Source organism: Uloborus diversus, chromosome 6 (genome assembly GCF_026930045.1).
Source record: "Uloborus diversus isolate 005 chromosome 6, Udiv.v.3.1, whole genome shotgun sequence".
Taxonomy (NCBI): domain Eukaryota; kingdom Metazoa; phylum Arthropoda; class Arachnida; order Araneae; family Uloboridae; genus Uloborus; species Uloborus diversus.
In genome coordinates this window covers 79,272,850-79,300,173 of record NC_072736.1, presented here as the reverse complement: position 1 = coordinate 79,300,173, position 27,324 = coordinate 79,272,850, and the positions used below count along the sequence as shown (strand labels likewise).

The following is a 27,324-nucleotide window of genomic DNA, read 5'->3' as shown; positions in this document are numbered from 1 at the left end:
CGATAAAATATAAAATGAATTGTGATACAGGAAAAGAGGTCATTAAATAAAGTCAAAATCTTTATTAAAATAACCCGCCATCTAAACAAAAAATATTGTGAAATAAATTAAGATAGAATTTATTGCCAAATTGTAAAGTAGTTTCAAAAAAATGACATAAATTTAACCATAGAGGAAACTGTTGAAAACGTGTTAGATCTAGCCGAGCCACAGCTTCCTACTCCCTTCCCCCTTAAGTCATCCAAAGATAGCCCAAAACAGAGTTATTAAAATTTCTTCAGAATTGGAATTATTTTGGGCTGGGCGGCGGAATGCCCCCTTCTCCTTGTGTTTACTAAGGCGGTGTAAGTTTGTGTTTAAGATTTATTTTTCTGTTCCCCACATGGCCAAAGACTACTCATAGTTTTAAGACTTCAATTTCGAAAATGTTTTCAGAAAGATCCCCGAATTCCCTAACTCTTAACGCACTCAAAAACAGCCAAAACAGCATTTCAATACTTCAGCATAGGGAAATTTGGGGGGGGGGGGGGAGAGCCCCTCAAACTCTTTCTCCTAAGTTCATTAAACTTGACTTAAATTTTCGGTTCCCTCTTTTCATCACCGAAGTTTTAAGAATTAATTTCTAAAATTTATAGAGAGAAAGCCTTCAAATTCCCTCTTCTTAGGTCCCCCAATGATTGCCTAAAGCTTAGTTTTGAATACTTCAGCTTTGAATATTTTTCGGGAAAGGGGAACCCCGAACCCCAAGATGGTCAAAAGTTGCGCTTTTAAGACTCCAGTTTTGGAATTTTGCCTAAAGAGAGCCCTCTTCCCCTAACTGATATTGCCAAAGACAGCCTTAAAGTTTTAAGACTTCGATTACAAACACTTTTTGAGAGAGGGTCCCAAATTCCCTTTCTCTTAAGTCAATTAAGTATAGTCTCAAATAGTTTTTAATACATTAGCTATAAAACATTTTCAAGTTAGAACACCAAAACCATCTTTGAACAATTCACCAAAGATTGCCTAAATTAGCGTTTTTAAGACTCCAGTTTCAGATTTTTTTTTTTAACCTACCCCTCCCCACTTTTACATCATTAAAGGTAGACTAAACATTTTGGATTTATAAAATTTTAAGAGTTTGCAGAGGAGAAATCCCAAACCTAATTCTAGCTTCTAAAATGGCTTTCAATTCAGTTTTTTGGTATTTTATTCTGGAGCCCTTGAGTAGTATCCGTCCCCCCCCCTAGATTGTCCAAAGTATAAATGTTTTAAAGACCTCAGTATCGTGGGTTAATTTGCAGACTTACCATCTTTGCAAGAGCAGCTTTGTTTCGCAAACTCGTGCTGCCATTATTTTTCTCGTTTCCTCCCTCCCCCCCAACCTCCAATATTTCCATTCTAGCGAGTATTAGATTGAAACACATTGGAATTCAGTGATTCCTTAAGTCTCAGAAACATGTCAAAAATGCAGGAACATTGCCCATCGGTGTTTCAAACCAGCTTGAAATTTTACCCAGTTTCTTTCCAAAATTCCCATTTTCATTAAAATCTTTACGATCCCTGATTGTTCTAGTTTTACCTGGTATGTGGACACCCTTTGCTGTGGCGTAAACATTTCATCCCGTCAGCAATCACTCTCAGTCGGTGATTCAGACTCAACTCTAAGACAATTTAAGAGCGCACATAATTTTCATTTATGCGTGTAAAATTTTCAAAAAAAAAAAAAAATGCTAAAAAAAAAAACCTAAAGGGTGATTGAAAATAGCAAGAGAAAAGGCCATTAATACGAAAAATCAAGGAGAATAGCGAGTAACTAAGCAACTCCGCGGTCTGCAATGCAGTGACTTGGAAATAACTCAGCCATCTAAAAAAAGTCAAATGGCACGAGTCTAGAAGCCACTCCTCCTAAAGCACGTTGCAAAGAAATCAAGCCAATGACGGAAAATCAAGAGAATGTCGATGTAAATTCATGGTTATGGAATAGTTCAGTAATTAAAGCATATTTTTTAAGCATAAAATTTTTCATTTTTAAGTAAAAACTGAAGGAAAATCTTCGAATTTGTTTCCGTCTCGGAAATTTCGTCCAAGATGGAAATCCGTCCTGAAACGGAAGGTCTTGCACCCATGATGTATGTATGTATATATATATATATATATATATATATATATATATATATATATATATATATATATATATATATATTGGATTTTTTTTTTTTTTTTGAAAATTACAGACTGACCACCGATATTATGGAATGGCATCTATTAGTCTACAGAGGTGGTAGTTCGTTCGTAACAGATATTCACTTTTACCTCTTAATTATTTTGATGAAGTTTTGTACAAATGACAATTCGTTCAAGTCAATCTAAATGTAAACTATACTTGATCTATATTCTCACTACAATAATTAATTGATTAATTTTTACAACATAATTTTGAGCTTAACATTTTGCTTTATATTTCCAGACAAAATGAAACTATTTTATTTTCTTTCTGCTGTTTTTATAGAAACTCCAAGGACGGATACAAGGGAGGGACGATCGCTCCTCGATGGAAACTGCATCTGAAAATTTTTTCCAAGTTAAATTTCTAAAATGCAAGTACAGACCCCGAAGTGGTTTTTGGGGGAGGAAAAATAGGAAATAAGGAATCAAAAATTAAAAAAGTAGGAAAAAAATCACTTAAAAAAGTAGGAAAAAATAGGAAGAGATAGACCTACACACGTCAAGAAAATACAAACTTAGCGAAAATTTATTTCTATTGTAAAATAAACTAACAGTATTTTTCATTTAAAACTGTCCCAAAAATAAACTAACAGTTCTTTTGAAGTATTAAAGGGACTTAATGAAAGACCGAGTCGCAAAAACAAAACGAAAGAAACAAGCTGACAATCATAAGTATGAAAAATAAACTGAAAGAAACAAATATATTAATTACAAAAATATGAAAATAAAATCCAAACAAAGAAACACCTTTTAACAATATAGTAATAAAAAGTTTAAGTGTGAAAGAATAAAATGCACTATAGTAATCTCAATAAATAAATAAATAAATAATAAATAATAATAAAACTCATATTTTGGTGCAATAAAACCATTTTTGTTTCAGATTTGTTTTGTCAAAAACAAAAACATTCCTTCGAGAGCATCCATTTATCATTTGAAAATACTAACACTTTCAGCTCCTATTATCATAAACTATGATAAAAATATTAAATTAGTTTTAGTTAAAAAATAATCAGCAGCTGACATGCATTCTTGCATAAACAGGGGCTTATGTTTGAATTTGAAACGAAAGGAAAAAGACTGAAAATGCAGAACTAAAATTAATTTGTTCTTAAATATGGGACATAAAATTTATAATAAAATAATTAAACTAAATAAATAACAAAGTATGTATTTTTAGCATTCAACATAATTTTTTATTTCAGGCACGTCATTTATTACGGGTCAGTCGGGTCAATTTCTTTCAGTATGCACCCTTCGCTAGCCACCCCGGGGGAAAAATCAAAATGACAGGCCAGTTTTAATTTTAATCAAGCAATAAAAACGAATATTGTTTTATTGGTTTGATGATTTTTTACTTCCTTCTTGTTCCAAAATTTTTGTCACGGAAAAAAAAGGAAAAATCCATGCATGGTAAACATGACATTCTTATCAAAGACAAAGATCAGTTACTAATGTTTGTCTGGGCATAAAAGGGAAGGCATATAGTTTCTCTCAATCCTCACCATACAACAAAAATATTCATTCGGAAACTGTTCACGAAATCGAGAGTGAGGGGGGAGCACCTGGGATCAAATGCCTGCATATATCCCATCCCCCCTCCCCCACTTCCTTTGATCAGGCGCCTTGACTACAATAACTTACAGTAGATACACCGCATCGGTATAGTTGCCGCACCCCAAAAAGAGTAAGTTTTTAAAATGTTCTAAAATACCGCATTGCTATAAACGCAGCTCAAAAAAATGATGAGCAACTCCTTGATATTGATGATGTATCAGAGTAGAAAATACCCATTAAAAAGAAAAAAAAAATACAGTACATATCTGCTTGTTGCTCTATCCCCCAACTTTTAAAAATGTGAAGAAATAAAAACCGAATCTCGCATTTAAATTAATTTCCGATTTTTCACCAAAAATCAGGAACGTTTTGCCTTTTTTTTTTTAATCACACTCTTTGCAAGGAAAGAAAATGAAATTTTATAAATTTAATAAGATTTATTTGAGAGGGCGCTACAGTTGCTGGAGAGTGTTTTTGCTGCTCCTGAGATAAGTGATTTTTTACTGTAATTGTTTATTTTACTACTTTAGTAAATCTAAAGAAGTTCTTCTGCCCTTATATAGAAGTTTGGTAAGACCCCTTTTGGAGTATGCTGTTCAGATTTGGTCTCCTTATCTTAAGAAAGACATTAATGTATTGGAAAGGGTTCAAAGGCGGGCTACAAGGCTAATAAGTGGACTTTCCCACTCAGATTATGATTCCAGGCTTAGAAGGCTAAAAATGTACAGTCTTGAGCAAAGAAGAGACCGAGAGGACATGATTCAGCTGTTTAACTTTATTAAAACGAAAGATGTTACAGGGCTAAAGTTTAGCACTGAAAACAGGACAAGGGGTCATTGTTTTAAGCTATTTAAATCTCAGGCTAACATGGATATTAGGAAAAATTATTACTTTAGCAGGGTAGTGGAACCTTGGAACAGCTTACCGGAAGAGGTGGTAATGAGCAAAGGAGTAGACAGTTTTAAGAGGGCCATTGATCTTCACTGGGGATTGTAAATTGACTAGGACCAGTCTAGCTGGGCCCAGAGCCTGTTGCTGGTCGTCACTTTTGTATTTGTATTTGAAATAGATCTATTGATAAACCCAAGCATCTTATTGGCTTTGTTGCTAGCAATGTTGCACTGTTGGCTAAACTTTAAATCCTGACTTATTAAGACCCCCGTAACTTTGTCTGCCTGACTAATGACTGAACCTTGCAAAAAGTAACTTGTACACTTGTTTCCATGCCCTAAATGTAGCACTTGACATTTCCCAACATTAACAGCCATACCCCATTTATCAGTGTTAGTTCACACAGCCAAGCAATTTCAGTATTTTTCATACTGTTTGGGTCACATGTCTGTCACACCTTTGTGCATACACGCAGGTCTACGCACCCACACACAAGCCGAGCCTACACAAGAACGTCTACACACACACGTACCTGCACACACACAACTATACACACATAACTGCCCAGGAGGAGGGCAGTCTTGAGGGGACCGAAGAGCTGTTTCTAGAAACAATAATGCCAATGAGTAGGGTCCTGCCGAAATTTGTGGTTGTGAAAAACATAATTTGAATTCAAAATTTCAGAATTCAAATTATTATTATTTTTTTTTTTTATAGGACGAAGTGAAATAAAAAAGAAAAACTCTAATGAAATATTTTCTATTTGATTATCATAAATATTTTTTGTCACAATGAGCAAATAAATGAATAGGTAATGAAACAATCAACGGATAAATAAATCAATAAAAATTTGTAAAAAAATAATGAATGAATAAGAAAATAAGTGAAGGAATGAATATATAAGTGACATATTAAATGAATTATGCAAAATAAATTAATCAATAAATGTTTATGTAAGTGATTTAATGAACAATTGAATAAGTAAACATCCTATCTGACTCTGAGGCTAAGGCAGCACTTTTATCTATCAATTCCCCCCTCTTGCACCCCAGTATATTTTCATTGATAAATGCTTCTTGGTTTAGAAGACCTTGCTTCAAAAGACAAAGTAATCGTTCTGCAGTGGATCCCAGGTCAGTGCAGGATTTTAATTAACAAGAAGGCAGACTTTTTTGCAAAAAAAGGTACAAACATCACTCATACTTTTTCTCGAGGCATCTCTTTTCACTCTATGAAGCTGAAAATCAGACACTTGTTTCGCAACAGTCTAATTACTCCCTAGAAGGCAACTCATCTACCTAGCTCTCCGTAATTGTCTAACAAAACATATTTAAGAATAAATATGCGTGAAAGCCCAAATTGCATTTTCTGCAATCTGGAAAGGGATACGGACTCAATCAATCTTTCTGTGTTTCCTGCACAGTCGTTATTGGGAGATCAGGGCCCTTATGGGCTGAACATATTACTTTGTGCCTTTTTTTTTAATCAAGGTTTTTTACAGAAAAAAAGAATATTGTGAACTCATAAAATGTAAGATAATTTGAATGTGGAATTTTTTTTATGAGCAACTTATTGCTTGAAAAGAAGGATATCCATAGTGACGTCAGAGGAAGGATGGGTGCATATTGGATCGAGCAATGTTCATTGAGAAATTTTCAAAATTGTGGTCCATAGAAACAGTTTTAGTTACTCTTCTGTGGTGTTGGGAGAAAGAGGTCAGTGTGTGCATGTACAAGAAGGGGAGTTCAGGATAATTTAAGTTAGAAATGGCACTTTCTTCTTTTTCTACAAATTTAAGTTTTTTTTTAAAAAAAAAAAGAAGTTGATTTTAAGCTTTCCTTTGTGGCTTAAGATAGTTGGGGTCTTCTCCTAGACTTTTTGCTGCTTTTAAAGTCAAAAAAATTCAATTTTAGGCTATGTTTGATAAAAATAGAGGAAAGGGGAAGAGGCTCCCTCCTGAAATTATGTTGGAAAATGAGATACATTTTAAACTTTTTTAGGGAAGAAAGGGTTTGAGAGCTCTTCCTACAATATTGCTGAAATTGAAATTTCAAGCTATAGAGAATTTAGAGAAAAGGATGGGGGACTGACCGTCGAAAATCAAGTTTTAGGGTATCATAGTAGACGTTATACTAGTTGGGATGGAGTATACATAGCGCATACATAGCTGCTTCATAAAAAGTTCGAAGTTGAAATCTTAAATACGCAGGGAATCTTTAGTTACAACATTAGGTAATGACTGTGGTTCAGGTCCTTTTCCCCCAAAACTTTTTTAACAAAAGTCTTAAAATATCCCCCCCAGTCATAGTAGGGAGCAGAAGGGCGGGATAGTTTTTTTTTTACTCTGAAAATTAAGAAGCGTAATTTCAGGATGTATGTTGAGATGCTCGGGAAGTGGATGGTACAATTCTCATTCGGAGATGTTTCCAAAATTGAAAGCCTAAAAAGGTATTGTTAAGAAGGTAGTAAGGTATATTCGGTGATGATCAGAGAAAAGAAACGAAGCAAAAGAGTTCAGGGACTCTCCCCGGAATTTTTTGGAATTTGAGGCTCTAAAAACGCAATTCTAGAGCTATCTTTGGGGATGGTAAGGGAAAGAGTGGGAGATTCTGAAGCTCTAAAAGCAGTAATCCTAATAACACATTTTAGAGTTCTCTTTAGCAGGGCTTGATTAAAATATCGAGGGGCCCTATGCAGCTATCAAATGTGAAAAAGAAAACAAACTGCATAAAATATTGCAGGATAATAACTAACCTCATTTATTTGTAGAAGCCATCTAAAAATGTCTCATCCTTCATACTTTTGTGAATGCTTTTTTCTTCTGAATGGAAAGACAACTTACAGTGGAATTAAAAAAAAAAAAAAAAAACTTGCGTTAAGGTAGAGAACCGAAAACTGGGTCAGCAGGGGTCTTAACGATTCCTTCTTGAACGCCATAAAATAACAAGTGTGATGTAATTAGTAGCGCATATACATGTTTTTATTTTGGAGGAGACCCAGATAACCAAGATCAGCTCTCATCCCTACTCATTCTTGTAATTTCAATTGTTGTGGGGGGGGGGGGAGGACAACAGTACCCTGATCTTTTTTCGAGGTGGGGGTAAGGACTTCATCCTGTTACCCTGTGGCACAAGCAAAGAAAGTTTTATGAGGTTACTCTTAACAAATTCTCATTTTCTGAGAACAAAGTTTTAGACTGTCTGTTTGCTGATGCCACGGGGAGGAAAATTTCTGGGGGACTTCTGCAGAAATATTTAGAAATTTAAACCTTAAAAATACCATTTTCGGCTATATTTGTTGAGGGTAATGAAAGGAATTGGACTAATTGAAGTTGCTCCCGATCGATTTTTTTAAAAAAAAGAGCTAAATCGATCACCCCTCCACCCGATTTTTCGAAATTGAAGTTCTAAAAACGCAGGCTAACTTTGGTGATTTCAGATTAACTTTGATGATGTTAAGGGCAGGGAGGTTCTGGGGCTTTCCCCAAAAACTATTTCGAAGTTGAAATCCTAAAAATTGAAGTTTTAAAGACATATTCAGTGATACTAGGTGAAGGGGTTTAAACGCCCTCCACCTTAATTTTTTAGAATTTTCAGTTCTTTCATTTTTGGATTTCATACGGGAGTAGTCGGACCCTCTTCCGAAATGTTTTCATAATTACCAGTCTTAAAACGCTCTTTTATGGGGTTTTTTAGGGAGGGGGGGACTTGCAAAGTGTAGCATTTCGAAGCCTTTTTTTTAGACCGACTAGGAAAAAGGAAAAAACATTGGGTGAGGGCGGGGGGGGGGGGAATCAAAGAAATAGGGCGTAATTACCTGATTAACCAGGGGCGGCATTTCAGCATTTCATTTGGGGGAGGATTTAAGTTTCTTAAATCTGTATTACCACAGTGCGGTCCCAAACACACATTAGCTAACAGGAAGTGGTCATAAAATCGGTTTAATAGGAATAAAAATTAGTGTTTAGAAGCAATTAAAATTTTGAATCACTTTCGAATAAGTTGTCATACAAAACATCTCGATACTAAAGTTTTATACCTTTTGGAAAAGTTTTAATGCATGATTTTTAGAATTTGGAAGAGCAGGGAAACATGTAACTAATCTATCAGTGTTCAGTGCCCAGTGTCGTGCTGTTTTGCCAGTACAGCTAAACATAAAAGATGGTGAAAAGGCTCATGCCCTTCAGCATGTATGACTTCGCTTTAATTTTTTGCCCATTGTGCTTTGAAAATAATTCTCTAACCTCCTGAGACATTTAAAAAAAAAAAAATCTTTCTCTACTAGCTGAGCTGATTGGAATAGTTAAAAAATAATTGAAGTAGCAAAGTTATGTATGAAAACACTTTTTATATCTTGCTCTTCAAAATCACCCAGGCAACTTCAAAAATTGTGAGGGGCTTAATTTTTCATCATTGAATAAGCTAGTCTCGTCGGCACTCTCAGCTTCAATGAGATATCATCTGCCTCCAGCTCTGTTATTCACCATTCCAGATTGATGAGTCCATAACAAGGACAAAACTGTGGTCTGTTGGTATATTGCTTGTAATTGTTTTTGCCTCGTGCTAAAAATTTTACTCATAATTGAAACAGTTTATTTTTCGTTTCAAAAATCCAATACAGATAATCATACTAACCATACAGAAAAATAATTATTATCAAATCTTGTGTTAATTTCATTCGAAAGTAAACCTATTACTTCATACAAAATTTAAAAAATCAATGTTTGACTTCACATCATCATGCGGATTTTTGTCACTTTTTCTTTAAATTGGCTCGGAAGAAGAATTTTTTTTTGAAAAGTTTCACGCTTGATTGAAATATACATCTACAATATGTAAAATCTATTTTCAGTTTCAATTGTAGATTGAACTATGGTAGTATGGTGCACAGATCAGTTGTAGATTGAACTATGGCTTGAATAGTCTGAAAATTAAGGGTAGCAGATTCAAGATGTTTTGATACAGAAAAGCATTTTTCAATAACTTTCCTCAGTACAAAGAAATTGAATAAAAATTCAAACGAAGTTCAACATGCTAAAAAGGCACGAGCTTTTTCACCATTGAAAGAATCATTTTCCAATAATTCTTCCGGTCGTCAAATCACTGCTTTGAAGTTAGAGTAATGTTTCTATGGTTTTAACTCTTGAAGACCATTTTATGTCACTCCGAGATTGCATAATTATAGAGTCCCATAACAGGTATTTGTCGATACGGTTTTTTTTTATTCAATAATCACATGCATTTTTAAGAAGTTTCTATGAAAGCATTATAATGTATTGAGCAGCTGAAACATGTTTCTAGCAGAAGAAAGCGATGAACACTCATTAAAAAGCTATATGAGAGGCTCATGCAAAGCACACCACTTTGCATGAGCCTCTCATATTGGACATACCATCGTTACACTGGGCACACAAGTATGAAATATTTATATGAGAAAATGTCTTCTTTAGTTAAAATTAACCATGGTTCTCTATCAGTTTTCTATGTTCTGAAAAGGCCGGAAAATACTTCATGAATTTCTAAGTCATCATCCAAATAACGAAAAACACTTTTTATAGTCTGGGAATGTGTCGAGTTTCATCAAATAGTTTCTGAGAACCAGCGAGATTTTTTAAAATGAACATTGAATTCCGACTTTCATAAATTGAATTTGCCCATTTTCTATATTATTCTGTGCAAAAAATTTAGGGGTGCGATTGCCCTCTCTTGACCCCCCTATTTGCTGCCCCTGTGATTAATAGTCAGCAACTTTTGATTTTTTTTAAATTTTAAGGTTCTATTCAAAAGAAATTCAGATTTTTCTCAACATTAGGCAATTTTTGAAAAGAAAGAGTTTGAGATTCCTTCTTTGAAAGGTAAAACAAATTTCAGGTTATCTTTGGAGAATGGAGACGTTTAGAGAGCGGTTAAGGATCTCCTTTTGAAATTTATCAAAATTGAAATCTTAAAGGCACAATTTCAGACTATTTTTGCTAATATCCTTAGTGAAAGGATGGTGGTTTGAGGACTCTCCTCCAGAAACGTTATGATTTTGATGTCCGAAAAATTCCTAAATAAATGCGTTTTTAAAGCATCAGTTTTCCTATATTGCTCCAACCGAACAATTAAAACTTATTTTAAATTTTTCTTGCAGAAAACGAGAGTTAAGGAGAGAAACATTTTGAAGACACTTCTTTTCAGATTGACTATAAAAAAAGGAGGGGGAGGGGGGGGGGCTGGTGAAAGAAAGAGAGAGAAACTTAGTTTGCTAATCAATAATCTGCATCTGTTAAAAAAAATTAATTTAAAGTTTTCTTTTTGAAAGAATTGAGATTTTTTCCCCACATCATTTGCTTTTCTTTTTTTTAAAAATAACTTTGCTTTCTCAAGACACGTTCTTTTCTTGAGTAAGAGGGACGGATCCCGACCCTTTCTAAACACTATTGCCTGGTCCACTCTAATGCAGAGGGTTCCTAAATTTTAACGATTTGCTGCACCATTTTAAGAGTTAGAATTTTCTCACAGTATCCTAGTCTAATTTTACATACATACTAGCTGCAATGCCTGACTGTGCATGGTCTACCTCGAAGATAAAGGCTGTGTCAAGTGACTCGTGTTCAGCAATCAAGCTTTAATTGAGGAAAAAAAAACTATAAAATTTCCCGTAAAAATAATCATTCTCAAAGAAATAAAACAGCAAATCAAAAGTTCCTGAAAAAATTAAACGCAACCCTCGCCTCCATAAATATAACTTAAATCCTTAAAAAAAATTGCCAAATATTAATCAAAAGGGGAAATTTATACCTCAAAACAAAAACAAAATTTTATTTAGTCACAGTCGAGAAAAAAAAGTGGCAACCTTCTGAACACAAATTTAAAATGACATTGTGCAAGCGATAATTTTCTGATTTAAATTTCTGTTCCATTAGGCTTAGCAGTACTTTTTAATTTTTTTCCAGTGATTTTACAGCCTTTTTTTTTTTGAAATTCAAAGGAAATTAATGAACTCCATGGGTGTTTTTTGCGTGCTTTCAAATGGTGCCAAAATCAAACTGGCCGGATAATTATTTCGGGTAGAAAGAGCCATTTAATGCAATTTTTGGGCCAGTTCGAATATTTTTTGGCATTTGAGAACCCTCCTACATTCCTTCTTGAGTGCTCAAGTACCTCCGTGCCAAATTTGGTCAGCCCTCAGCCCCTCCTTTATACACGCCCTATTGTGTAATCGTCAGTTAGCCTAAAGCAGAAGCTACTGGTAAAAAATTCTAGGAAACGACCCTGCAGCTGGTCTTTATAAACTTAGGAAAATACCTCTTTTGCCTACAGTTTCAGACAGAAAACAGGACATGCTTTTGCTGACGGCGAGGGGCTTCCTTGATGAAGTCGATCAAAGGAGTATTAGTAGATTTTGTTTTGGCGCTTTTTTAGGATTCTCGGACAAATGGCCTTTGCTCAGGAAAAGAAAAAAAAAGATTTCCAAAGATTTAAAATCAGTTTACTAAAATGAGGAGTGATCAAATATTGGATTTTGCAATGTCGCCCAGTGGTTTGATATTTCATCTTCCAGACGCCATTGGTGTCATAGTCCTTATCTTAAAAAATGCTCTGGGCTAAGGGGACCAACAAAAAAGTGTTTGGCTTAAATCTCCCTGATATCTTAATTAGACCCCGATTTTGTAGGGGATTTTGTTTGAAAATTTTCCTTTTTTTCTTAATGAACTGCTCTATTTTATTTGGCAGATTATTTTGCTTTTAATGAAACTTTCGAGTTTGTTAAATTTTTTTTTGGTTAAAAGTTTTTTTAAAGTACAAAATAAACATGAATTGACAACTAGTTTCTATGTCACGCTGACAAAGTTAAGTGGCGATGAATCAAATGAAAAATAATGGTCAAATTAAAAATATGCCAAGTGAGTCTGCTTCAATAGTGAAGTATAATAACTATAAGAATAAAAAATGGAAATTTTTAATTAGCCAAAAGATATAACATCTACATTTGTGAAATGTTTTCCTCTAGAAAACAATATTTAAAAAAATCTTCTAATAACTTGCAAGTACGTTGAAAAAGTGATACACTTCTTCTGAGTCATATACAGCTACTTCAGTATTACATATGGAACACACAACAGGATTATAATTTTCATCATTTAGCAGCATCTTTGTATTCTTCATTTTCTTCTTTTTAACTGGATATTTCAGAGTTTCTGAATGGTTAACATTACAATTTGAAACAAACATGGCTCTATACTGATTTTTATAAATATCATGTCTCTGACAATCTAAACACAATAAAGACAAACATGCTGGACAGTTAAGTACCGCATCGCTATTAGGCAGTGGTTTCACCTGTTTGTTGCTTTTATCCGCTGGAAAAATATATGAACGGCGCTTTTCATTAATCCACTTTTCATCGTCATCATCCATGTCTGGATCATAGAGAAGCTCATCATTTATCTTTTCCTTCTCATCATTATAATTAAAAGCTCTTTCTGCATTCGAACAACTCGCTTCATTTTGTTCTTTCCCCCCTGTGGAAGCTTTTATTTTGTCCATATGAGCAGACATTACTTTGTCTACTTCAGCTTCGAAATCATCTTCAACTTCAAGTATTCCGCATTCTCTTTTAATGAAATCCGTGAATTCATCTTCAGAACTAGACGTATCATATTCTTCATCACTTTGCTCTTCGATTACATATTCGTCATCCATGGCCGTCTATTTCGCCAATTCAATGCAATTTAAAGCCAACTTTCCAAAGAAACACCCATGTAACAACAATATCACAACACAATAATTGATAAAAAGAATACTTATTATAATAAAATGAAACAGACCTGAAGGAAAAATCTCTCAACGAACAAGACAATTTTTGTTTACCAAATTGAAAACTTTTAGAACTGTGAACTGACGATTGACAGATTGACCGTAGGAACAATTTTGTTGATTTTTTGATTTTTGTTGAATTTCAGTCATGGTTACAAATGCGACATGCATGCTTTTTTTTTTTTTTAAATCATAACAATATTTTTTTTAGTTAGAGGCAATAATAAAAAAAAAAAAAAAAAAAAAAGAAAACGATTTCATTGGTGGTATTGAGAGCAGAAAAAAGAGTTTGACTAAAACATTTTGGAATGTTCTTTCACAAACTCTCTTTCCGAAAGATTAAACTGGGATGCTGATAGTAAATAATCTTTTCACGGAATTATTACCCTGCTAAACAAGTTATAAGAGAGAATATTGAAAACTTTCATGAATTAAGCATTAGTTTTTCTTCCTTCTTTTTTTTATCACATGTTTTTTTTTACTTCTGCACTCACCGCAAATCCAAAGTTGTCCTTGGTTAGTCCTTCCTTCAGTTGTTGGTTTCTCAAGCGGCACGTGTGAAAGAAGTTTATTTAAAGAAGTTCCTGTTGTTTTAATAAAAAATGGTAAGTCCCAATTTGATTTTCTCTTGACCCTTTTTAATTCAACAACGTTTGTATTCTTTCGTATTCTATTGGGCACATTTTGCATTCGAGCAATTCGACCCGGAAGTTCAAAAACAAGTTCAGTTATATTGGGTGTTTTTCGTTTGTGACGGTACATTTTAAATATATGATGTTGAAATTAAATTTGTTTATTAACAGTTGAAAGTAATCTAAATTGTTAAGTTTCAAACATAATTTTGAAAACTGACCAGGTCCAGAGGGAAGTAAATGTATCGCAGGGGTTCGCTAAGTGGGTGCCACAGCAGCCTGGGTTGCTGCTGGGAGAAGTCAATGTGCGTCGCGAAACGCACATTGTATCTATATAATAACAGAGATAGGTTCGAGTGCCGTTTGCAAATTTCAACGGGCGCCGTGAATCGAAAAAGTTTTGGGAACCCTTGATCTATGGGCATACGCCTAAAATATCCCTTTATGGATGTATTTCAGGGCAACATTTTCTGGTAGAGAAAATAATACTTGGTCTTAGCATTGCACCATCAGTTGTGTAAAGACTATTATGGCCTGATCTGTAGAGCCTTGAATGGACTCATAACTGAAGGCTCATACCTTCGATCCCAGCAGGTCATAGATCCTTCATGTTCATTAAAGGTGACTGTAGTAAGTTAGATATGTCATGGTCACAAAGTCATCCATGTAAATGAATACCTCTGGGGTTGCTGCACCAGGGCATCTCGGCTTTTGATGTGGATAAAAAAAATCAGAGCTGTCATTAGGATCTCATCCAATTGGTTAAACAAGTTAAATAGTGGCGGGCACGGGCAAACCTGAAGTGTGAAGTCATGTAAGTATAGCCGTGAAAATTTCTTTGAATGAGATTCCTTTTATGGCAGGCATTTCATTTTGACGCAAATTTTTTGTTGAGTAAAAAAATAGATGCGGATGTACACCAAAATAAAAGCAAAATTTGATGATGTGCCAAAATCTCCATCAGATGGTCTTAAGTTGTAGTTGTTATCCTGGATCTATAAATTTTGTCCCCCTCTCCTAGTCGAAAATACTTGGTAAGGGGCTATCTGTAATTGATGGCATTTTTTTCAACAAATTTGACCCCTTCCACCTAGAGTTATTATATGAACAGCTTTAGATAAGCCATTTTAGATAGGATTTTTCATTGTTGCAGAGCTGGGATTACCAGAGCAAAGTTTCGGTACATTGCCAAGCTTTGCCAAATTGGTTAGTAATTAATGTTATCCTATTAATAATCCCATTAATAATTGCTCGTAGTGAAAAATCGCCAAAACATAACTCACTAGAAAGGACAACCACTCAATCTCACGCTCCAATCCAAAATGACTCAACTTAAAGCTGATGTGTTGGCTTGTCTATATAGCGACCTTACCTCCACCTATGTCACTAAGTGTCATGCTTTCCCTGTCCCCTTGTCATGTCACTCTTGTTTTTCATAAGCACACTTTTATCAGGGTTGCCTTCTTAAAAGGGTCATGGCGCAGATTGCGCCATTGAAATTTGGGGAAGGGGGAGGGTTAAGGGGTATTTTTCCTTTTTTGAGGGGGTCTTTTTAATATTTAGGGGGGTGTTCCCTTGCTCTTAGAGGGGGGTACTCCTGCTTTTAAAAGATGAATTTCTTGTTCCTCCTCCCATTTGTCAATTTCATGAAGCCTTCTGTCCCCAAAACCTGGCAGCATTTGTGGATGACCTTTAAAGAGTGGATAATCCTTTGCCCTTCAAACAGTGGCAGTGCTAGTCCATATGCCAAGCCCTGCAAGAGAAAATTAAAAATATAATTTTTTAGTTTTCTCTCTTTTGTGTATTTGCATTATAATTAAAGTATGTTTAATGCTGAGTTCTTAAAATTTATCTAGGATCCTATTCGTGTTCTCGTAACTGGAGCTGCTGGACAAATTGCTTATTCTCTTTTGTATTCTGTTGCAAAAGGAGATGTGTTTGGCCCAAATCAGGTAATATAAATGTTTAATTAAATGTCAGTATCTGTAAAATGTGTCAATGTCAATTCTTACAAATATTATAAATTTCAATGTGAGTTTTTTTGTTTAATTTTTTCATGCCTTTTCTACTCAACGGATCATCATGAAGTTTTGTACATACATTTCTTGGGGTGCAGAACAGAACATAAGCTACCTTTCATCTAAACAAAATAATTAATCTTTTTTTTTTTTTTCAATTTTATGAAAAATGATTTATTTGTGAGTATTGGATCAAAAACAAGTCATATTTGTTGGATTTTTGCATCATTTTTTTAAGCCTTTAAAAAGCTGCACAATATGAATTTTACCCAAAGTTTGAGGGATAACTTGACCACCTTGTAATTCTTCATTTTAAGTTGATTTTATGTTCTAAAATAAGGTTTATCTTCATTTTTAAAGTATCGTCTGCGGTTTCTGGTGACGGAATTGCAATTAAATCAAATTGAATTTCTGATTCATAGCAGATGATATTTTCGAGAAGAGTAATAAAAAGCAAGCACGAAGAATTTTTGAAAAAAGAGAAGTTATCTTTCTTATTATGTAAGGGGAAGTGGAGCATGTTGGTCCGCTTTTTTACTTATTATTTTTTATCTCATCAAAAAATTTAATGAACAGTTTGTTTTTCCGCAATAAGTTTCACTAAACACTTCTCTCAACATAACATATATTTTGGAAGTTTTGAATTGATAAGCTTTTTTTATATTAATATTCTAACGGAGCCTAGTAAAGTGAACCAACGTGCCCCATGGGTGAGCCTGGTGGGGCACGTTGGACTGCATAACTCAAACAACATTTTTTGTAATTTCAGTGATAAATACTATTAAACTTTGTTACTACCTTATTCTCTGTTATGTGTAGAGTGAAAAATATTAAGTTTAAAGATCAAAATAACATATTAAATAGATTTTAATGGATAAATCATCTTTATTTAAAAACAGCAATAAGCATTCACCATTAGTAAACAATTATTTTTTTAAAAATCAAAAGAAAAATAAATTATTGAATATTCATGAGACAATTAATGCAGATTAAAGTTTACTAAAGATGCGTTAAATGATATCTTGGAACATAAAAGTGATAATTCTTGAGCTTTGGAAGTAGTACTTTTGTGCAAAATTACATCAATACTTGCTTGGGGAAAAAGCTCTTTTTTTCTTCATTGCATTGCATGAAACAACTCCAAAAAGAAAAGAATCCTGTTATACTAATACCATATATTTCAAAGAAAATGTACAATAAATTTTAGTTTTAAGCTTGCATACCTTTGTGTTTTAAAATCAAAATTAGACAATCTTAAGTAAAAGTATATTTTTGTATTCATGCAACCAATTAGTTGTTTAATTTTGTTTCTATGTAGAAGGCTTGTTTATAAAAAAAAAAAAAGTTTAATAGAGGAACCTTATTATAGCATGTATTGCATATTTTACTCTTAGAAAACATTGATCTGCAAAAATTTACAATTATATTTGAAAATATAAATTGTAAAAAAAGGCCAGATATGAAATAAATTTTTTGCTAAAATTAATTTAGTATAATTTTTGTTCAATAATTATAAAATATATCTTTGCTTTTTTTTGCCCTTAGTTATTATTATTTCGAAACATGTGTGAAATGAATGTATAGTATACAAACACTTAGAATATTGTTATAATTTTTGAGATTTAAGCGACAAAGTTTTAAAATCGTGTGGGGTAAGTTGGTCTGGTCCTATGTGCTCCATAAAGAGTGGACCAACCTACCCCACCTTCTTTGTCTGAAAAAGTCATGTCATATTTTTTTTTCTTTTGGCAAAAAATGAAAAATATTCCTATTATTGTGAACTAAAAGAACTTACTTTAAGAAAGGAGTTCAATTTTCCCCACAAGACTTGATGGAAATCATCGAAAAAAAAAAGTTAGTTTTTGGAAAATTACACAGGACTACTGAAATAACACTTTCTGGAATAAAATTTGTTCACTACAACTGTACCATGTGATTTCATTATAGGATTTGTAGGACCATAGGGGCTATTTGTTAGTCGTAAAATGAAATAAAAAATATTAATAGTATTAAAATAATTGAGACCGGTCCAACGTAAAATAGTAGAATAAATAAAAAAGTAGAATACATAGAAAAATGAGTGAAAGATTTTTTTTTTCAAAAAGAATAATTGATTAGTTAATATTTTTTAAATATTGACTGCACTTAAAACCTGTTTTAATAGCTTTTATACAACACAATGGATTGGCAATATTCTGAAGTTGATGTACATTACTTTTAGTGTTAAGTATTGAAATATTTTTCTGAAATTTTCTGAATATAATTCATTTACACATATGAATTCGTCTAAGCAGCAATCATCATTCCAGTGGCCATGCTGACATGCTGTTACTTACACCTGATGCTGTTTACTGTATAAAGATGACTAAACTTTTGGGATTTTAAAAAAATCCAAAGAGATTGGAATTTAAATTGCTCTTTTCTACTCATTGATGGAAATTTTGCACTTTGTTTTTTGCTTGATTGCTGAACATGAGTCGTTTGACACCACTCTTATTTTTAAGGTTGACCGGGCAATGCATCTAGTACCATATATATATTAATACAAAAAATGAGGTTAAAGGTCAGGAGGTTGACTTATATGTGGGGCCGAACTTCTGAAAAATTTTGCCAAACAATTCTCGAGAACTAAAGAAAAACACTCAAAGATGTGAACATTTTGCCAATTTCAGACCAGCCCTTATGAGCAGAGAGCCATAAAATTAAATACTTACATATCCTGCTGTAATTTTACATGGTGTGCAGGGACCGCGTTAAGCATTCGCCAATGCGCCAAATACGGTAAAATCGGCGAACAAAATTCGAATTTGGCGAATTTATTGGCGAACAGAAAATTCTCTAAAATATACACAGAGGAAAAAAAATCTCCCTTCAGAAGTCAATCTAGATAAAAATTAAGTCCGTTCACAAAATTTGGACCCCTAAAACTGGACCCTTCGCAAAATTCCGACCCCTAAAAACGAACTTTTCATAAAACTCCCAGACTAGCAATCACTGAAAGTTGTTTTATCCTCGGAACACTCCGAGCAGATTGAGGTGCGCGCACGGGCGTTAGTATCGGATCGGAGCGAGACCCGATCGGAGGAAGGATGATGTTTGCCTCTCGCCTCTTTGCGTGCATCACTGTACTTGCGCCTCTCTCTGATTGAATATCGAGTGCGCAGCGTGGCTACCGAGTAGAGTGTTGGTGGATGCCTTGTTAAATGGCGCATTTGTTTCATTGTGTTCGATGTTTGGGAAACATCGGAGTAAGATACGAATGCAGTCTTTACTTCGTTAAAAGCTTTAAGTTCAACTCTCAAATTTATAAAGAATGATAAATATCACTTAAAGTTGTTTTTAGCCATTTTTTTCTTTGAAAAATTACATATGATTTGTGGAAAAACTACTTAATTTGCATTTTTTTCCTCACCAAATTCCTAAAAACGGACAAAAATTCCTGAATATACCCTTGCCCTTATCTTCAAAAATTTGTCAAAAATTAAGTTATACTTCACTTTCTGATTAAATATTTCTGCAGACAAAAATACATTTAAAATGAGTAAAAGTTAGTCTTTGACTAAAACTTTTTAAATTTGGCTAACACTTTAAAAATTTGGCAACTTTACTGGCAAACGATTCGAAATTCTTAGCGGGATCCCTGGTGTAATTGTGAAATAAAGACTTAATTACAGAAAACGGTCAAATACGCAAAAGTGAGGGAATTGCCGTATTCACACATTTTCCCGATATTTGCGAATTAATGCTCATTGTTTAAAAAATAATTCATAATATGACTGCAGAGCAGAATTTTATTCATATTTACTTAAAATAAAAACAATAAGTACCGAAAACGGTAACAGCAAAATTGAACCCTTTGCAAAAATTAAGATCGCAAAAGTGGACAATTTTTGTGCAAAAGAATAATAATTGGACATGTTTTAACATAAAAATGTTCCTTGCATTTTATTTCCCCCCCTTTTTACAATGTTCGTATTCAAAATTAGCAGCAAAATGTTCCCATTTTTTTTCTGAAAGTAGGGGCTCAACTTATATGCGGGTTTTTTATTCCCCCCCCCCCCCCCCCCCCCCGATTTTCCTCCTAAAAGTAGGGGCTCGACTTACATATGAGATCATGCTTAGTATGCTAGTATATACGGTATCTATATAAACTATGGGGACGGGGGGGGGGGGGGAGGGTTATAAAGCCAAGCAGAACTAGATCAAAAAACTGGGACAATAGAAATGGAGCCATACCATGTTTGTAGTCCTCTTGCTAGTATGCCAAAATATTTTTAGTTGCCAATAGGAAAATATGCTCTACTTCCTTATGAGGTTTCTTGCCTTCAGCTCTGTTATTGATGCTCCAGACTTACAAGCCCAAAATATGAGTCAAACTGCTAATTCTAAATGCTGTGTTACAAGCTGTTCCCTATTTACTTGTAATTCTATTTTAGCTCGTAAGCCTGGCAGTGCTCCTCTATTCCTATATTTTCCCATAAATCTTAGAAAAAAATCTAATTTTCCTGTAATTCCTACATTTTTTAGTCTCTGCTTCCTTGTAGCTCCTATTCCTTGAAACACCATGATATCTGGTAAAGAAGGCCTTTTTTGGTAGCATGCTAAGCGCCAAACGCATGCTTTGCCAAAAATGCGTGCCTTGTTTGAGCTTTGAATCCTTTTGCATCCTGTAAAGACTTCAATTATTTTTGAAATTGGTTCTTAATTTGGCTTATTTTACTCCTTATTTCAATTTATTTCTGAACTTGATTTTAGTTGTTAAACCAAATTGAGCAGGAAAATATGATCAAACACTGATAGTTTTGAATTTTGATGAAACTTAGCTTTTTTGTCCCTTTTGTGCATTTAAGAAAGCAGGCAGAAGGTTTTTGTTGAATTTCAAATAGTTAATGGTTTTTCAACCTGTTTAAGTTTTTAGGATGTTTTTTTATGATTGGATGAGAGAACTCCAATTTGTTCTACATGAAAAAATTATTATAGAAGATTCATTGATTAAAAATCAAATGAAAATAAAAATGTGCCAAAATATTTAGATGAAATAGTGAAAATTAGTAAATAGATTTTATTGGGGGGGGGGGGACTCTTTAAGATTTGTTTCTTAAGTAAAATTAGTGTCCCTTGTTTTATTTTTCTGAATGTTCTACTTTCCTTTTCTTTAATGAGTAAACTTTTATTTTATGTCATTTTATAGCCTTTGTCACTACATTTATTGGATATTGCCCCTATGATGGGAGTATTAGAGGGTGTAGTTATGGAACTAAATGACTGTGCATTTCCTTTATTGAGGGGTAAGTTTTTAGATTTAAATTAAAGCATTTTAGTTGATCTATGAGCAGAAATGTGGTCAAGATTTAAGCACCTGTATTTCTAGTCAAGATAACTAGCTGAACTGTTCATGAAATGAAAGTGCTATTAACTCAAATTAATTCCATTCTTTTCTGATCACTCATTGTTTAAATGGGCAGTTCTCAAAAGGTGGGAACAAAAAAGTTAACTTTGAGCAATTTCAAAAATTTTCAAATTTGACATCAATTTTTCTTTTATTTTATAGTATGCATACCTAGAACACAATATATGAACATGAAAAGACAGCAGGTATTTGTAAAAATTGTTAATTAGCAAATTAAATCAGCAGTCTGTAGGTAACAGACTTTTGACATTGTTCTCCCGTAGGTAACGGATTTTGAACATCATCATAATGTAAGTTTCACCATTTTTGACAATTGTTAATCTGATTTTTAACTTTTTCAATGAAAATTTTATTTACTACTTGCAAAATTTAATAATAATTTTGCAATTTAATAATAAAGAGGATATTAATGAAGTACTTGAATGGCAATACATACTGCTCTTTACTTATAATAAAGTTTTGGAATGATTTTGAAGAAGTTGATGAAAGGTAAAAAAAAAAACTTCAAATTAAAAATAATACAAATGTAAAAAGTGACATCAGTTTTAATTATAAATATTTTTCTAATGTCATAAGAATTAAAACTAGTGTTCCCGCTAGGTCATTTTTGAAGGGCGCAGCGCCCTGCCCTTTTCCATATCAGCAGAATGCGCCCTGCCCTTCTTTTAGATCGCGAAATGCGCCCCGCCCCTTTCATAAAAAGATGTCTCAACCATAGTTTCGACCTGCCGCAATATTGGGGCAATTTTATTTGTCCAGCGATTGTCTGCAAAAACGCCCATGTCTTATTGTTTCCAGAATTTCACCCTGAAAACGGCCCCATAAACAAAAGGGGAAGCAAATACCTAGGCAAAGAGGGGATGAGATTCTCAGAATTCAAATAGGCTTATCAGTACGAAACAAAGGCATGTTCTTCCTTCTACTGAGGGTGGGTTTTTGAAAGGTTGTGGGAAGGTGTAGGGTCTTCTGGGAAGGGAGAGATCTTTGTTTCATTTCTTCCCATCCTTGATCTTCTGAGAATCAACAGTGAGAGAGGGAATAGGACATTTTCCTAACATTTCAGCCCTTTGTGTCCGTTTTTCGTTTGCACGTGGAAGTTAGGGTTAGCTAATTTTAGCGCATTGCTAGCGATTGTGTAGCAATCTTTTCACATCTGTTTAAGGAAAGTTAACTTTCGGATTGTTTCCTAAAAAGAGCATAGTACAAAGCTTACTGGGCTAAAATGCAAGGGTATTTTTTTTAAATATCTTGGATTTTTAACCCCCCTCCCCAGCCCCCTCCCCCCTAAAAAACCGTTTGAAATGGAAACATATCGCATTGACAGGGCGTTCATTCAATTCTTTCCTTTTTGCTAAGTATTTTTATTATATCTTTGTATATGTGTGTGTGTGATTCATATAACAGATTATTTAAAACACTTACTGACATAATAAAAAGTATACTTTTGACATACTTGTGCTTTTTTCTAACTAAAATGGTCTTGCAGTGTTTCTTTTTCTTTTATAAATATTATACAATTGATTTTTAAAAAAATCACACAATTAAAATGCCGATATATTAAATTTTCACAAAAATTGTCTGATATAAAAATCTTAGCTTGGCCCAACCTGCTTATGCATTGTATTTAAGAGCGCATACATCTGCTAAAACATTTGTGTTATGAATTTGAACAACTCCAAGAACAAGAAATAGAGCTTAAATAAAGTCTTTTTAGTTTTGCAACTTGCTACCGCTGCATTTTTGAAGCACTGCACACAGTATTTTTAGTTAATTATTCTATTTGAAGTGTTATACATTTAAAAAAAGAGAATTTACACTCATCATGATTTTGATGTCTACTGAAATACTTAATGGCACAATGCACGTTACTAGGCAGTTTCTTTGGTAGGAAGGGGAGATCAGTAATTAAATACTGTTCTTCTTAAATTGAAATTCAAAGGGTTTTGAAATGCCTAGAATTTTTTTTTTTACTCTTAAAGGTAGTTAAAATTATGGCCTGAAAAATGTTGAAAAACACCCAAAGCCAAGTTTCAGCATTAGCTAAATGTTCCTATGGAGTGTGGAAAATGTGCTTAGCTTAGATGGTATTTGTGTATGGGGGGGGGGGAGCTGACCCTATTTTGAAGACGAGTGCATTTTCTGGATGAAATCATATTTAATACTAAAGTCGGTGGTGACGGCAATCGAGGGGGGGGGGGAGCGTCATGGTGCAGACTAGACTGAATTTTTGAAAGGTGTTTTAAGTATTATTTCTCCTCTTGATTTTTTTTTGGGGGGGGAGGGAGCACTCAGTACTTTTTGAATGGTGCATCATCGGTCTTGGGTGGGGAGGGGACACCGCATTGAAATAGTGCCCTTTTTAAAAAAGTGCCCCTTTCAAAGACCAGCACCCTGCCCTTTTTTTTTCTAGAGTTGACACTATTAAAACGATGTCTAAAAAGAATTATTGAAAAAAGAAATTTGTATTTCTATTTGGAGATCGTTAAATTATGTTTCCAAAAGAAAAAAAATTCTAAAATAATAAAAGCGGGGGGAAAAAAATGCTAGCGCAGGTGATAAAGTCGCCAAAACTAATGCAGCTGACGATAAACTACATTTGTAAAACTGGAATTCCCCTCTGGTAACCATTAGCTTATCGTATACTGTGTTGTCGCCAACGGAGATTTGCTTGGCAATTTTAGCGCAAAATGGCTTTTGTTACAATCATAACCACGCATGTTTCTACTTTAATTTATGTATTGTTCAATGTGTAACGTATTAATTATGCAAAATACCAATGGATTAAAGAAGATAACATTATAATAACCTTTTTTATTGAGGTTAGAAAACAGAGGGTCATCAAAAATTATGAATAAACGGACTGAATTATCGGCGTCAAGATCGTAACGAAATTTGGACATCTCCCATGTATGTTTAAGAAAAATTATTTTTCTTCTAAGATACTGCGTAAAAGCTTATGAAAACACTTTTAAACAATTAAAAATAGATTCTGAGGATCGATAAATACATTTAAAACGAAAACATCATATACTTAGTTCTCAAATAATAGCATTGTAAAGATCGTAACTTTTGGACATGCATCAAATTTCAAACTTACTTTTTTCTAAAATCGTTTACAAAGTAAATAATATGTCTTTACTTTTGTTATTTGTGTAAAATATTTACAAAAAATTATTCAGTGTAAGATTCATACCTTTAATTTTTTTTTGAAACCTATGGAAATAATTAAAAAAAAATTTTTTTTTAATGGTACATTTGCTCAGTTAACATTTTGGTATGTCCAAAATTGTGCCTCTTAGCAAAGAAAATATTTTTTTAAGGGCCTTTGAAGAGCAATTTTTCCATAATTTATGTCAATTCTTGTCTCTATACAGTATTATAATTTAACTCAGAAATTTTTGAGTTAATTAAAATGAAAGTTATTTGGTGTTGAAGCTTCAAAGTTGAGGTCTGTGTTTGTTCCCACCTTTTGAGAACTGCCCAAATATAGTCGCTATTTGTCACTTCGAAGCCCAGTGGCGCAGTGGTGACTCTACAGGCTCTGGTTCTATTCCCGGGTTGGGCATGGTTGACTCAGCCATTCATCCCTTCAGTGGATCGATGAAATGAGTACCAAGCGTAATTGGGAACCAAACACTGGGGGTTCCGACCTAGGCTTTGACTACCTCACTGGAACATCTGCCTTGCATCCCAGAGCCCCTGGTCAGGAAAACTGAGTTGGGCACAGTAGGCCTTGGCCCTCACGGGCTGTTGTGCCACGGGGTTTGGTTTATTTGTCACCTTCAATATTAATATTGGTGGTTTTAAAGATAGTTTAAAGGATTTTTCTTTTAAATGGTTATAATAATTTTATTGTTTATGTTCAACTGTTGGTTCATCTTAGTGTAAAGGAATAGTGCCCATCCTTTTCCCACACTCAGACTGTACTACATATTAAGATTAATATCGCTCACCAGAACATATTTAAAAAAAAAAAAAAAATTGGCCAACATGATGAGACAACATGGAAAACAGCAGAAAATCTCTTATTGATGGCTTTTATTAATGAGAAATTTGTATTTAATTTCCAGAAATAATTTTCTGAGTATTTGGATGCAAATTTACAGTATTTTGACAAATTGCCTGTTCTTCCAGAGAGTGGCTCATGGAAGTTATGACCCCCATCTTATGTGTCTTAATTTAGCCCAAAGCTGCAATTTGGGGACTTATTTTTCGAAAACTGCTCACCAGACCCAATTCATGCTCTATTACCTATTACCCTAATGACCCCTTTCCAGAAATGGCCCCTTTAAAACCAGAAGCTGGATCCGTCCTTGTCTAGGAGAGTAATGTCCAACTTTTTTTTACACAAGAGCCTAACTCATATTAAAATGCATCTCACCAGAATGCATGTAAAATTTGAAAACATTTCATTACTTGTTACCATTACTTGATGCTTATTTCATTGAATGCTTGTCTTCAGAAACCAATTACTGAATATGTGGCTCTAAGTTTCACATTGCCCTTAATGATGCTTTTCGGTTAGTAACATTGAACCAAACAGGCCACACGGATCAGTTTCGCGGGCCGTAGATTGAGCACCTCTGGGGTAAAAACTTGGCAAGGTTACTGTTTTAAGTATTTTGTGAGTTATTCAACATGGAAAAAAGCACCTTTATATGCTGTACTATTTATGTACTGTACAGATAATTTTTCTTTCGATATGTTTTTCTCTGTGGTATTGATTTTGTAAATTATTGTACATAATGTACGGCATTTTTCATTCATAGAAATTATACCTACTGCTGACGAGAAGGTAGCTTTTTCTGACATTGATGCAGCATTTCTTGTTGGAGCTATGCCACGAAGAGAAGGAATGGAACGTAAAGATCTGTTGGCTGCTAATGTTAAAATTTTCAAAAGTCAGGGCAAGGCTTTAGACCAGTATGCTAAAAAAGATGTTAAAGTAAGTAGTAGTACTTTTATTTTTTGACTTTGAATAGAGATTTTGAATTTGTCCCATGTGTTTGCTTAGGTATTTCAATATTTATTTTAGTTATTTTTGTTAAATGGTTTTATTTATATTGTTTTTTTTCTTTTCATTTTACAACTTTATATTCAGAAATTGATTTTCATATATCTTCTGTTGTTATAACATTTATTAAATCTCACTTTTATGCAAATAATGATGATTATGATCAGCCCAATGATTTTAAAGGATTTAGAAAACATTCTGAATTTGCACCATAAAATAATATTAAACTATGAAAATTCATGAGTTATTTCATACATTGTACAATGAACTTTTAAACAATTTTAAACTACTAAGTATTTTTAGGAAACTTGCTAATTTTAGGATAATGTTTTTTGAGCATGTGTAGACACTGAAAATATACTCGCCTATAAGTCAATCTCATGTTTAAATCTACTTCTAGGAGGAGAATTGGGGAAAAATAGAAATCCTGCTTATCAGTCGAGTCCTTACTTCCTGAAAAAATCGGGAGCACTTTGGCACTAATTTTGAATTTAAATTTTATAAAAGAGGGGAAAATGAAATGCAATGACCATTTGGAACTGATGTAATATACCCCACCCTTCGCGATTTTTTCCTGTTGGCGCCAAGAAAGCGTCGCCAAGAAAACGATGTATGACGACATATGTCATACATCGTTTTTAGCGATGCTTTTTTTAGCACCAACAGGAAAAAATCAGATAAAAAAACATGATCAAAGCACTTCAGAACACAATATATAAAAACATAAAACCACAACAAAAAACATCACAAATATACACTTCAAAAGTACCAAAAACTAGAAAGGTTTTGTACA

General features: G+C 33.7%; 2 protein-coding genes across 2 annotated transcripts in view; one reads left to right on the top strand and one right to left on the bottom strand.

The window, feature by feature from the left end:
* Positions 1 to 12,591: 12,591 nt before the first annotated feature.
* On the bottom strand, positions 12,592 to 13,597 carry LOC129224177 (E2F-associated phosphoprotein-like). The gene has a single exon (XM_054858594.1). It carries the CDS (start codon positions 13,341 to 13,343, stop codon positions 12,675 to 12,677), a length of 669 nt encoding a protein of 222 aa, XP_054714569.1. The 5' UTR covers positions 13,344 to 13,597; the 3' UTR covers positions 12,592 to 12,674.
* A 223-nt stretch (positions 13,598 to 13,820) lies between these two features.
* The window catches only part of LOC129224176 (malate dehydrogenase, cytoplasmic-like), a 28,904-nt gene continuing 15,400 nt past the window's right edge, over positions 13,821 to 27,324 (top strand). Inside the window, exons 1-4 of the mRNA XM_054858593.1 lie at positions 13,821 to 14,062; positions 15,946 to 16,041; positions 21,299 to 21,395; positions 26,287 to 26,462. Coding sequence (XP_054714568.1) covers positions 14,060 to 14,062; positions 15,946 to 16,041; positions 21,299 to 21,395; positions 26,287 to 26,462 — 372 coding nt within the window. The 5' untranslated portion in view covers positions 13,821 to 14,059. The remainder of the gene's footprint in view (positions 14,063 to 15,945; positions 16,042 to 21,298; positions 21,396 to 26,286; positions 26,463 to 27,324) is intronic.

Bases quoted from the DNA above. Each gene is read 5' to 3' on its own strand.
- LOC129224177 (XM_054858594.1), bottom strand. From the start codon at position 13,343: ATGGATGACGAATATGTAATCGAAGAGCAAAGTGATGAAGAATATGAT.